At 36.3% G+C, this 14,470-nt stretch overlaps 1 protein-coding gene across 1 annotated transcript in view; it reads left to right on the forward strand.

Moving 5' to 3' along the window:
* Nucleotides 1-14,470, forward strand: part of cdkal1 (CDK5 regulatory subunit associated protein 1-like 1) — a 256,495-nt gene that overhangs the window by 77,270 nt on the left and 164,755 nt on the right. Inside the window, exon 7 of the mRNA XM_015383909.1 lies at nt 5,867-5,987. Coding sequence (XP_015239395.1) covers nt 5,867-5,987 — 121 coding nt within the window. The remainder of the gene's footprint in view (nt 1-5,866; nt 5,988-14,470) is intronic.

A 14,470-nucleotide genomic window follows, 5' to 3' on the forward strand; every position in this document is an offset into this window, starting at 1 on the left:
AAACCTCACACACAGGTCGGTGGGGTCATCCTTTCAGAAATCTCCCTCTCTCACCATCCATCCATCTTGCTCTCTTGTACATCTTTAATTTATTTCTGTCATCTTCTATTCATTCACCAGTATAGCGCCCCCCTCAATTTTCTCTCAGATGTTTTAATGTTCTCTTATGAGTGCACAAAAAGATTTATGGTGGTTTGTATTTATCACAGGAGATGGAAACAAGGACAGATTGGAAAAGGTGCATGTAGGATTGAGGAGGGGCACAATCAATAACAAGAAAATGTGGCACAGAGTGATGCGCCTGTCTCCGTGTGGTGATGTCACGGCAGTTGGCCTCTTTAAACTCTGTAATTGAAATGACAAATAGGGAAGCTTTCTTTGCTTTTATTCAGCAGCTCATGATGGCTATTTAAGTCCTTGCCCCTCATTTATGGACGCCCTGGCTCTGAAATTGAATTTGGCTTTGGAAACATTCCTGCAGTGATTCCCTGCTGTTTTTGAGATTATTTCTTCAGTCTCGGTCTGTGGTCACATTCCCAGATTCCATCCATTTGATGTGAGGGGATATGCGGGAAATGACAATTTCTAAGTTTATTAGAATGGGCAGTTTCATAATTGGAGAAACATCTGGAATATTCAGCATAATAAAGCTAATTGCTCTCTCTTGACATATCGGCGTATGTAATTATGCATAGTTAGTTTATTTACTCCCCATCCTGATGCAAATGATGTACTGGAAAATGCAGGATTTAAACTTCAACCGTGATGCAACCTTCAATTGTGTTGCATAGTGTAATTGTATAAATCTTTAGAGGAATTTCTCATTTAAACGTGACATTATGCTATATGCCAGTGGTTTATTTGGTGTCATCAGAAAATGTCTTTAGTGCGACCTTGTTTATCATTATTGGATACATTTAGCTCCTTGAATCTGAGATTCTTTTCAATTTTGGTCAAATATACAGTCTAATAAAGAATTATAAAATCGAGTCAAATTCTGAAATACTATATATTTTAATGGATTTTCCCTTAGTATTAGACCCTTAGCATTGTTTTATTGTGGGGTTTACTCATATGTTCTTTCTTTAGTTGGTTGATGATAAAAAAAAACTGCATACTAGTTACAGTAGTAAAGGAGCATACAGCAGGTTCGTGTCCTTGTTTAATCGTCACAACTCTGATATCTTGAAGAAAGGACGGCCAAATGTGCTCAAAGCCTCAGCTGTTTTCCACTGGGGAACATTTCTCATTTCCTTGCTTGTTCTGGGATATTACAAGCAGTCACGGCTCACTGATTGGCTCTCTGTCCTCCTCTGGGGCAGCTTGTCATTTTTATCTACCAATTGATAACTCTGCTTCCCAGCCTGATCCCTCCTTCCCAGGAGACTCATGTAGAGAGGATGAAAACAGGAAGACAATTCCATCCCTCAGTGCCTCCATCCTGCACACCTGCAGCTGGTACCCTCTTGGATGGGTTGAGTAAAGAGCCTTCATCTTGCTGTTTACACTCAAACTATGAATATTACGAGCAATTACACTTAATGGTAGATGTTCAGTTATGTTAGAAACAAAGTAACACCCATCAAAATTATACTTTGATTGTGGGATTAGTCATAGTATCTAATGTAAATCTAAGTGGGGTAGAACCCTTTAATTAGACCTATTCTTTTATTCATGTGTACCCTTCATTGTCTGCACTTGTAATAACTAGAAAATAATTATAGGAATTAATTTATGCAAATTGGTGACCTACTTACTACAATGTATATTGCCTCATTTCCCAAATGCATGTCCTTTCAAGTCAAGTCAAACACTTTGCCAATATTCTACAAATTCTTGGAATATAGCCTGGTGCTCAAGGGCACAAAATAACTAAAGCCTCGTTTAAAGTTAAATTAGCAGGTTTAGACTGGTCTGTAGCATGGATCTGACTTTAAGAATCAGGTGTTATTCCCCTGATTGTTATTAGAATGCCCAACATCAGCACTTTTTGCTGCTTTGATAACTTTTGTCCGTTCCCAACTTGTCTTCAGTCAAACGGTACAGCTATGTGGAAATAAGGCCACTAACACAACCTAACAGTCCTGTAAATGTGTCAGATCCGGACTTTACAAAAACCTTTTTTATAGGATGCCTTTGAAAAAACAACAATAAAAAAAGATTCTTTTTATACAATAAAGCTAATGTTTCATTCCCCTTGAACTGCAGTCATATTATCTTGTTGTATTTCCTGTTTACATTTTTATTTTGTGTTCTTTTTTATCAGTTAGATTAGAATCGGAACATTTTACTGTCATCATACCCTGAAAAAAAGAGGTTAAAAGCCACTAATATCAGAGAAAATACAGAGTACAAAATATGAAAATATGAAATTTTCACTCAGGGTTATAGTGTTTGTTAGTTGCATTTCTCCCTATGACAGAATTTTTGACAAAAAAAAGCAATGAAAGATAAAAAGCCAGTACAAGAAAGCTGAAAGTCCAGAAGACTTGAAGTTTCGTGCCCTGACCTTAAGTGAATTCAGTGAAATCACTCCTGCTGAACGACTGTGACAAAAGCTGTAATATAAAAAACTATAATAATAGCAGCATTCACACACCTGTAATTGTTGCTGTGGATTCATCCAGCATCATTACTCTGAAATGCACAGTTGTTTAGTGATCTGCTGATGTTGAATTTTTCATTAGAGTTGGACCAAAACACATAAACAATAATTACTTAAATTATCACCAGAGATATTTATTTTGGATGAATGAGAAAAGTAAAAAAAAAGTAAATATTGTTAATTAAACTGTATATGTAGGTAACATAAATATTCAAATTAGATGGAGGAAAGACTATAAAAGAGGGATTTTATTAGCCAAAGAACTTTATGCTTACAAACAGAGCTGCTGTAAAGTCTGCAGCCTGACTGCAGAATCTGTTGAAACTCTATAGTAGATATACAACAAACTGTCTCTACGCCATGGGTTGCTGCTGCTCTTTCTAATAAAGTGGTCATTATATCGGGTATTTGGAGCTTGTCGTTAAGGTCTCTGAATAGAGTGTGTAACATTGGTTGGGCTGAAAATGGCATATTTGCTGTTCTGTGTGCCCTAATGCAAGCCAGGTTAAAAATCCCTAGATTGCAACAACAGGCTCTGATTGGTTGGTTTACAATGAGCGAAGCTGCTGAGCAAAGACGCATCATAGCAACACGCACTCACTCATTGAAACATCGAAATTGTTGATATGGTAGGGTGACCAGACGTCGTCTTTTATCCCGGACATGTCATACTTTTCACACCATAACAAATGTCTGGGGGGGGATTTCAAAATTGTCCGGGATTTTGGTCGACTACAGTGCAGCACATAGTCAAAACCCACCAAGCATTCGAACTGAGCTCCGGGAACCCCAGCGGGCGGCAGCAGGGAGCCAGCGGGGGACTGAGCCACCTAACCCGACCCGGTAAGGGTAGTCTGGACACCGGTGGCCCCGTGCTTCCCCCAAAAAGTGTTCTGCTTTTCAGAAGCCCAAATCTGGTCACCCTAGATATGCTTGCATGCTATCAACAGCTTAGCGACAAAATGATACTTACAGCTTGCGGTTGTGATGGCCTTATGGTCGGAACAGTCTCTTGTTTTTAGTAAAAGAAGTTTAGCAAATCCTGCTTTGGACTGTCCAAGATTTTGAAAGCTGTCTTTGGTAAAATGCTTAAAGCAAATTAACATCTGAGCATCGAACTTTGCAAGGATCTTCTGATACACAAAAATAATCCATGCCTGTCGAGTCTTCGGATCCTTGGGAAGACTGTGAAAATGTTCCCCTTTCTCCATGCAGCCTGGAACACTGCGTTTACGCCTGTGGCCCTGGCTCCTTTTCAATAGAGAAACTGCCTGCTTTGTAATTCTTGTAGAAGTAAACCCAACTGTAGGCTATACAGCTAAACTAGTGTCTAACATCTTCGTGACCTCTGTTCATGTTCTTGGGCCATTGAACCAGTGAGCTGGTCCGTTTGTAAATTTTGTGGCGTGACAAAAGAACAGGCCAGAACCAAATAAGGCACCACCCCCGAGTTTACATCAACTCTGGGCTTCGTTTGGATTCGCCTGTTTTATGGTGGAAGTTTAGAATTGTGAGATTTGCATAGAAAGTAGGTGTCGATGGGGTTTGAAATTCTCTATACGTCCATTTCACTCACTAAACTATTGTTATTCATCTACGACAATGTAAACTCTGTTTTGCATACTATGACCCCTTTAAATCTACTTTCCCTACGATTTTCGAATCCTGAGCAAAACTTTCCCACAGAGTAACGGATATTATTGTGTCCCAGTGTGTGCTCTTCGCCTATTTTTAGTTTCACAAATCTCAACCAAGTGTTTTTTTAGGTGAACTGTATTAAAGATGTACTCACTTCACCCCATTTTATTAATAAGCTGCTACACATCCATTGAACACGTTGACACAAAGATTTCTCAAATTTTTAAAATGGACGGCTCATTCTTTGACTACCAGTAATAGATGCTGCCGCATGTTCCAAAATTGGATCATATGTGTTTGGTAGGATCTCTGTTACAGGGTAGTGCGTCTCAAGAGCATACTGTTTCAGAAAAAAAAATACTTTTAATGTTCTTTTATTTGAAAAAAATGAAAAGGCTGATATTTGTGTTTTAAACTTTAAAATACAATTAATAAAACAATTTATAGATTTTATGGCTCTTTAATTAGTACACTCTAAAAGTTTCGTCATCTTTGCTCTGAATATAACTGAGAATCTTCACCAACAATATAACATGACCAACACCTTTGAAAAAGTTCCTCTTATTTCTCATATACTCATAGATTATTTTACCTAAATAAAAGCTTTAGAATCATCCAGAGGTGTTTGGGGGAAAAGTGAGAACAACTTTAGTATAGTTTTTGGTCAGCTGTGGATTTGGTCTGGTCACCCTTCCATAGATGCCGTTTTACATCCATTTATTTTATAGTAAATGACCATTTTACTATATCAGAAGAAAGTTATTAAGGTGTTTTCTTATCATTTGTGTTTTTTGATTATCTGTAGTAATAATTTAGTTAGGTGGCCTTGTCTCCAATCCCCTCCACACGGACAGAGGTCATAAACCTTTTTTCTGCTTTTAAATTTGACGGGTGTAGATCTGTTCATTAAATACCTACTTCATGTTTTCAGACCGATTATTTTTAAAATAATTCTCGATTTTACAAGTCAGCCAGTAACCAGGCCTGAGTGTCACCAGATAAACTGAACCAGGGCTGATCAGCTTATTCCTGATTTACGAGAGGTGGTTGTAGTTCCACTTATGGCCAGGTAGTTATTGCCATTAGGAACGTTGTACTTGAATTTTACTTATTGTTGAATATGTTTTCTCCCATATGTTATCCATAATAAAGTTACTTAATAGGTTGTCAGTCCCTCATTTTGTCTGCTGCACACAAACATAGACAATTGGAGACAAAAGTATTTGTTGGGAGAGCTGTTGCACATAAAAAAGTAGGATTCCTGTGTTTAAAGACTATTGTTTGTGGTGTGTTAGAATCAGGATGGTTTATCCTGCAAGTCTGAGTGTCTATGAAGACCGACCTGAGACACTGAGCCTCTTTTCCTGCATTTCTTTTCTAATGTTTTACCACTTTCACTGGTATCTTTGTCCCTCTGTTTTTCTTTTTGTACTATTATTTACAAAATCATTATTTTGAGATGATAAACAATCATAATTAAGTTAATTTCTAAAGTTTCCTATACCCTTCCCCCTTAAGCCAGAATCTGTGCATTATAAAATTTGTTATACACGTGATTGTGACAGGAAAAGTGTTTTTGATGTGGCTAACATGTTGGTAAATTTGTATTTTTGATGTTTCCAGGTCACTCTGTTCGCCTGTTGGGCCAGAAGAAAGACGGAGGAAAAAGACTTGGAGGTGCAAGGCTGGACCTGCCAAAGATCAGAAAGAACCCTCTGATTGAAATAATCTCCATTAACACTGGGTAGGAGTCACAGTTGCAAACAGAAAACACAGCTTATAAAATATTCAGCTTAACAGAATTCTGCTCCGCTGCGTCCCTGTTGCACTTCACTGTGTGTGAGTGTTTGTGTGCTCCCCGGCTCTATTTGCTGAACCACACAGCTCCTCTGGGCTGGTTGTTGTGCCTCTAATTTTACCCATTTACAGGCTTTGTTTGGATGCGTGTAGTCTGCGCCTATACATATCTACATGTAATCCGATTACTTAAATGGAAATGGCACAAACTATAATAGAGAGCAAAAAGTGCAGGACCTTTTTGAGACCCATTTTTACTCTTCTATTAAGAGAGAAATGCAGGCTAAGTCAGAATTATTACCACCGCTGCATTATTGCGCATCATCTGTCACGATGGTTTTTTCTTTTTTCGCTGCGTATTTTAAAGGCTTGTTCTTGATTTATCCTATACATCACTATTAAAAAACAAAGTATTGCATCTTAACAAATACAATATTTCTCTACCCCTAAAGGTTTAATCATTTTAATTGATATTATCCTTTTTTTCTGATTTCAGGAATGAATAGAGACACATTCCTGTTTTTACAAGGACACATTTTTATAGGTTAATTTTGCTCTGCTTACAGAACCACGCTGCTTTCTGCACGGTCGATACTCGGTGGCATTGTTAAAAAAGGTTATAGGAGAGCATTTCCACAGTGTTAGACCTCAGTGATCCATCAGCTGCCTGTCTTAAAGGTGCCTTTTAACGACTGTCTACAACAAGCAAGTGAAGATCCCACAGACACATTACCTTTATGCTTTCAAAAGAAGATATCATTTGTTTCTAAACACTATTTTTATGCTAATGACTCAAAGCATCTTTAAGAGTATAGCAGTGAAACTAATTGCGAGTACAAATGTCCTTGTCTGTTTGGTGGTTTCATATTTTTCATGGATTTCTGCTGACGTCCTTGAACCCTCTTAGCTTATTACAGAAGCATTCTTAGCCATTTAACAGAGAGACCAAAGGGTGTTTTTTTCTTTAGGTCCTGACCCATTATTTATTACACCTATATAACTAGAATCTGTGTTTTATGATTACTTTGCTCGTTATCGTCATCCTGGAGATGCTTCACTTTGGACCTATAAATCTCATCAATTTACATCTTTATGCTTGTTATTGGGGGACCTTTGCGTGCTTAAATATTTATTACTAGTCATTATAAGGAATAGATTAAACTCCCACATTATATGCTCTTGATACAACATATTATAAAACATGATCAGTTTTTCTATAATTCTGGGAACCAATCCGTTGATTCGGTGAGTGTCTGATAATTTAGTTGTCCTCTACCTTGTTTTTGGGTTTGAATAAAACTAGCTTCAAGAAATGCTTGAATAAAATGTAAAAGCAAACAGTTTGCTGTTTGTTCATAAAGAGGTGATGAGTGTTACTTGATTTGACTAAGTTTCTCGATATAGTTCAAGCTGTTTTTAGCTTTAATATATTACTCCTTTTTTCTATAATAAAGGTTTCTTATGTAGGGATCTAAATGAACAGTTCAGTCAAAAAGCAAGACAAATTCTATTGAAAACCATTTAGATTAGTCTTTAGTGCGTGATTTGTTTCATTGGAATTTCATTCATAGTTTGTTTGATTTGCCAGCTAAGCTTTTATTACATTTTCTTTATTTTGAGCATAAAGAAAATAAATGAAGCACTTAAAGCAATGATGAACCTTTTATTGTCTTCATAATTTTATCTTCAATCAACACTAAAAGAGCGTTGTGCACAATTTTGATGAAAGAAAGGGCCTCAGTTTTAAAATATACATTATAGTATACATTCCAAAACATCAGAAAGCTAAAAAGTGAAAACTAGACAAACTTGATAGACTGAACAGGAACACTGTTTGCATGAATCCCATCAATTTTGTAAAGAAGGAAAGAAATATTGTACCTCAGATAAACAGTTATTAGTTCCAACAAATCTGCTGGAGCATCTTTTCCCAAACAGAAAACCTTTGAGGATTGCCTTCCAGTGTTTTCCTCTTTCCTGTTCCAGAGGTCATGCTGAAGGTTTTCTCTTTGTTTGAGATCAGGATTCATTATTAAATTAATTAAAACATTTATTTTTTCATTTGATTAAAGGATAAGAGGGATGCGTTCCATACTTCTGTCCTTCAGAAAGATTTTCTCCAAATGCTTTTGCTGCTTTCTATTTTATTTTTATTCTATGTGTACTGTCATTTTAGAGGAGGGTTGCAAACTTCTTTTTAGTGTTAATATTATATTTTCTTTTTCATTAGACAATAATTTGTCCCCTCTGAATCCCTACATTTTTCTGCTCGGGGTTTACAGAAACATTTTTTTTTCCATTGGCCTTTGAACCCTTATTTTGATGTTTTCTCTTGATCCTGCAGAACCAAAAAAAAAAAACCTGCTTTAATTGGAGGCAGCTGGACTTTCGCACAGTTTCTGTTTTTGGAAACATTTCGACACCTAATCAGAAGGCAGCATCTCTCTGTAGAGCAGAAGAATCGTCTTGATTTAATCCATGTTGCCTGTATCTTGTTTTCGACTTTGTGCAGAGATCCATTAATAACAGTAATTACAGTTTGTTATTAATAACGATTAATAACAGTCTGAGCACGCTTTATTTAAATATCATCATGTCTTCACAAAAAACAGTTTTTAGGCTTGAAGCCCTTAAAATATTGATGAATCCCAAATTATATGACTAGTTATTTTGAGCTATTGCAGAAATGTATATTAATTATTTATTTGTGGGGCTAAATATGTTTATAATATTTTATAAAAGTAAATATGGAAGAGGGTTAGGGCCACTGAGAAAAAAAAAGTGAACTGATTTTTAAATTTTATTTCAGTTTAATATGGGAAAAGAATCTGAATTCTGACTTTTTTTTCTCAGAATTTCGACTATTTTCCCATATTAAACTGAAATAAAATTTTAAAATCAGTTAACATCCTCTTCCGTAAGTAAGGGAGGAGCTTATCCCCTTTAATGATTTGGACGATGATATGAAAGCTTTCTCAGGTTGTTCAATAAAGTGGTTTATTTTCTTTAAGGTGTTTACTAATCATGACAAACAATAATGCAGATCAAGTTTTTTCACTTTCTTTTTTTTTATATTTGATCCCTGAAAACTTCTGCTCTGCATTGTTGAAAACAAATATGCAGATGTGATCCAGATGATCTTTGTGTTGTTTTATATTTTTCAAAGTTTGACATGCTCCAAACCATGCTCCCCGTTTTACTCTGGAATGGCTTCAGTCAAACAGTAGATGTACGCTCATGCGGTGACCAAATCTCTCCAAATTAAGCCTTCAAGTTATGAAATTGCTTTCTGTTGAGTAACAAATATCTCTATTCTGATGTGGTCATGAAAGGAGAGTATGTCCTCTATTTGCCTTTTTCCCTTGTTGGACAATCTGTTTTCATTACATCCACCTGAGGTAGCGATGACATCATGGCTGACATTTGTCAGTTGCTGAAACACAGAGATCCTCGTGCAACGCGTGGTTTTAACATGCTCAACATCATGTAAGCTTTCTAATCCAAACTTTTCCAGCATCACAGAGAACAGTTGGAATCGTTCATTTGTTGTGCATGTGGCCTTTGATGTCCCGGGTTTGTTGCTAATTTGTCTGTTGGTATGAGCATGTGGAATCATTAAAGCTCATGTTGTCCTGCTAAATGTCAAACTGATGTTTTCCTTTGGATTGGAGTTTGTGCGCAGGATGTTTTCAAGTCATCTAAAAGTCTTTAATCTCAAGCTTTTCTAGGATATAAAAGGTTAAAAAGTCAAAAGATGCTCGGCTTTGTTTGTGACCTGGAATCAGAAATGACATCATCCGTGTATGTAGCTAGTTAAGGGGAAGATGTCCTTTTTTATATGACAGAGTGACCAGTTTGACAAAATAAAAGATGAAGACCAGTTAAACAAACATTCAAAGCCCCAACTAGGCTAAAAAGGCTGATTGGTGCCGTATTACAAAACAATCCTGCCTGCTTTTTATTTTTTGTTGCGGTTGTTACAACGCAGATTGTTTGACTGGAATTTTTTATTCTATTGACTGTGATAGACAAAAATGTTTGACATTAAAATCTGACGGTGTTGAATCACATAGAGTGTAAAATACAAATTTATGACCATGCATCTACATGCTTTAATTGTTTTATTTTTTTTTCAATCTTATTTTTCCTTAATTCAAATGCACAGAAAACCAGAAAATTATCCCCCCCAAGTAATCATTTGAGTTTTAATTGCATTTGATTTTGCATAGTCCATTAACCTCTTAAAACCCACTGGGTCGCCGTTGACCCGGTGGCCTTAAGTGGGGCTAATAACTCAGAATGCATAAAATTCCACTGGTAAAATCTTTACCAGCAGGTGGAGCCATTGCACGCAGCTCAAAGCTGACACCAACAGTTCAAAGCCCCACAGCTCTGGAACTGTTACAGCTAGAGGTCTGAAATCTTCTGCATTGGTGGTTGACATGATGTAGAACAAATATAATACAATAAAACCTGCTTTTTCTTGAATGTCTTTATTACTGCTGTTAAAAAAAGAACTATCATTTCCGAGAATACAAAAAAAAACAAAAAAAACAAAAACAAAACAAAAACATTGAGTCATGTTTGAACTGATCCAGGTTGGTCTGTGTTCTAGTCCCCAATTTCATATTTATATATTCAGAAACTAGACGGTGTTCGCTTTCAAATAATGTATTACACATGTAGTTTAGGCCTACAGTTCCCAAGTTATTTGCTTTTGGGTATGCAAAATAGGCGAGGATTACCCAAAATGAGGTGGAGGTTAAGAGGTTAAAAATATATATATATATATATTATATAGTAATAAACCTCTAACTATTCAGTTTTGTTTCTCCAAAGTTGGCCGTTTTTATTCAGCACAGCTGCATGCACTAACTCAGTCAAAAGTTAGCTAAAAATAAGCCACCAGAGACTGCAAAATACTTTTTCTTTCACTAAAGCTCTAATACTTTTTAAATGTAGACTATGATTATATGAAGATTAATTTTCTTCTATTAAAGCAATTTCTCCTCTCAAATTACTCTGCACACGGCCCGGGTATGACAGATGAACCCTCCTTATTATCATCTTCACTTTATTAGTGCAGATCCTCACAACACCATAGTATAGTATCTCACCTGGGACCACCCATGAAAATTTAATTTTGTGTTCAAATTGATTCACAATATTAGTTTCATTAAGTTGCATATTAATTTCATTTGCACCTATTAAATCCAAATTAGATTGGCTTTTTTTCTCTCCACCAAGGTAATTTTAGCACCCATTCAGCTTAGTCCAGCTAGGCCTTTCCATAGCCTCTGGCTTTGTAATAAAGGAACATCATCAGGCTTCTTGTGGGCTATTAGCTTAGTTATAAGAGGATCTCTGTACTTGAAACATTAACACATGCTTTTGTGTAAGTTTCAGACCATAATAACCATTTAGTGTTTGTAATTTATTTTTTATCTGGCAGTAATGGTGGTTTTAATATATATTTACATGCATTCAGGATCCACCGATGTATGTACATAGCCGGATTTGAATATTAATAATTAATTAATCTTAATAGAGCTCAAGATACTTAAAAGAATCATGAGAGATGAGGAAGTGAGAAATAGAAAAGAGCAGGGACTTAGTCTTTGATTGGGTCGTTGCTCCATTCAGAGTAAAATCTTCATATAATAAATCAATAAATGTTCAGACCTTTAGAATAGCTTTCCCAGCTTTTTCCCAGCTGTAGCCCTATAAATGGTTTTTCAGTTGAGGTCCATATCTGTCTGATCGTGGTTGTTACAGCTGTAGGGATATGTTTTTTTTCATCTGTTACATTTTTACTGTATGCAACTGCCTGTTTAAGAAGTTAAAAAAAGGTTAAATCTTCATTGATAGGGTTGGTTTGCGAAGGAAGAAATGCAGCATGATGGTTTCTTCCACTGAGGCTGATTCTACATGAATCTCAACATGGTTTCTTTTATATTTAGCGTTTGTATTAAATAGATTTTTGTCTTTTTAATGATTTATTTTCGACAACTTAACATTAGAATTTAAGTGCATTAAAAGTCTCTGTTTACAGTGATGTTCATCATGCAGTTTCTGCCTAAACAGATTACTTAGACGAGCGCATAAGCATTTAATTCTAAGTACTTTTCAGGGTTTTTTCCATGCACCTTTTCTTTTAAAAGTCTTCTAAGTGTGTTACAGGTCATTACATTCCATTAGCTGTCTTGTCCTTGTTCTCAATTTCCTTGCTTCTTTGGCTGTCAGTATCTTTTTCATTTGCATCGGGTTGTGCTAAACACGGGTGGTAATGATCCTCTACTCTCACTCTAAGCCAGAAACCATCTTCATCAAGTGTGTCCTCCGGGCAGGCAGGAAGGCCGGATGATTCAGAGTAACAGACACTGACAGTAGACTCGTGGTTTGAGTTCTCTCCTTAACTCAACAAGTGAGGAATCACCGACAGCCTAATAGTGAGGATCTGGCAGCTCATGTATTGAAATAAGTAGTTTTAGGGAAAATACTGCTGATTCCTAAAATGCAGCTTGAACCTGTGGAAATATATCTACTATCTTTGATCATTTAGATATCTAACTTATTTTTAGTTGCATCTTTTCAACACAATTTTGTACACCTAATTTTTGACATTTGGGTCAAGTTTAACTTATTACTGGGAATACACTTATTATATAAGCAAAGCAGCTAGTCTATGAGGTGCAATTAAATTGTATTTGTGATAAATAAAATCTTTCATTTATAAAAGGTCTTAATCAATATAGATTAGGATGTAGAGTAGAGATGTAGATGTAGAGTTGTAAAAGTCTTCAAATAGTTATCTGTAATTATAGATGTATTTTAATGCCACCCAAAGGTCAGGATGTGCAGACTTCATCTCACAGTTTAAGTATAGCAGACTAAACTACTTCACCCGGCTGTTTCTTTTACCAGAAAAACAAGAAAACGTATTTATTTTAGCATATTTTCTTGTTTTGCAAAAAAAAAAAAAAAGCTTATATACTGTGTTGCCCAGTTTGTGTTTTAACATTAAAGAATAACGTGAAAGTTCACAAGCAAATCAATATCTCTTCTCTCATGCTGGAGCAACACACCTTGGTCTGTTCCCCAAATGTAGAAAGACGAGGAAGAAGAAAACAGAACTATCGATTGAACGCCATACTGCACATGCGTTGAAAACATTTCAGCAAAGAGAGTTTGATCCATGGTTTGTTTTATTCTTCTTCCTCTTGTTTAATGGTGGTAGACTAAAACAACCTTCAGGCTTATTGCCACCAACAGCTGGTAAGGAAGGTAGCCGCTTCATCTGGGCTGCAGATTTATACTTGAACCTTTTTTGGTTTGTAATTGTATCATTGCAAAGTTGTAACCTTGTTGCTTGTATTTGTAACTTTTAAATCTGTATTCTCAAGATAAGAAATATAATTTGAAACATATGAGTTGCCAAGAAACAAAATCTTAAATTCATTTAATTTTATTAACATACATTTTATGTATGTATGTAACCTTTATTTGACCAGGTATGTCTCAATTAGATTATTAATCTCTTACAAGAGAGACCTGGACAAACCTAATAACGTAACAACAATAACAAATAAAATCTAAAGATATAAAAACCAGATGATGTACAAAATAGGTAGTTAAAAAAATAAAAGCATAAACAAACAAAGAGAGAGAGAATTTCCTGTATTAGCCCTGTTTTAAAACCGGCTCACTAACTATCAAGGTCACTATGTAGGGAAAGGTATCTGATTATATAATACGCAGCACGTTGGTGGAAGATTTAGTGCAGTATGTAAACACAGAAGCTTTAAGTCGGGGCTTATATCACAAAGAAAAATATAAGAAAGCAACCACAATCTACAGCGATCTATGGTGTAAATAGTAGGGGTGGAATGATTCACAAAATCCACGGTTCGGTTCGATTCACGGTTTCGTGGTCACGGTTTTCGGTTCGGTTCGATTCGGTATATGTTGATTGTTACACCGAGATCCCATAAAAATTTATGAAATTAATGAAAAAATCCCCCAAAAAAATAATGGATTGTAATTATTTTAAATGATCCGCGGAAACCCTGGATCATTTCCGTATGTTTTGCTACTTTGAATTTAATCATCTCGCGCATGCTCTCTACCATCTCCAAGGGACTCAGAGGGGAGCGAACGGGAGCCACAGTGGGGGCTGTAGGCTTTGCTTTGAGCAGCCGGTCTGGAGCGCAGCGGGGCAGAGCGGGGGTTGCTGAGGGAGTATGTGGGATTTCGGGGTTAGCATGACATGTTGGTCATGTTGCTGTTAGCATAAACAAAACGTGTTGCACAATGCTTGCACGCTGTTGCACTTTTATCCAGAACTTTCTTTCCACCGTCATCGTAGGTCACTCTAAATGCAAAGCGGTCCCATACAGCAGACCTATAAAGTGCTGCTGACGCGTCTTCCAA

The sequence above is a fragment of the Cyprinodon variegatus genome, unplaced genomic scaffold (assembly GCF_000732505.1).
Source record: "Cyprinodon variegatus isolate N-32 unplaced genomic scaffold, C_variegatus-1.0 Scaffold297, whole genome shotgun sequence".
NCBI lineage: Eukaryota > Metazoa > Chordata > Actinopteri > Cyprinodontiformes > Cyprinodontidae > Cyprinodon > Cyprinodon variegatus.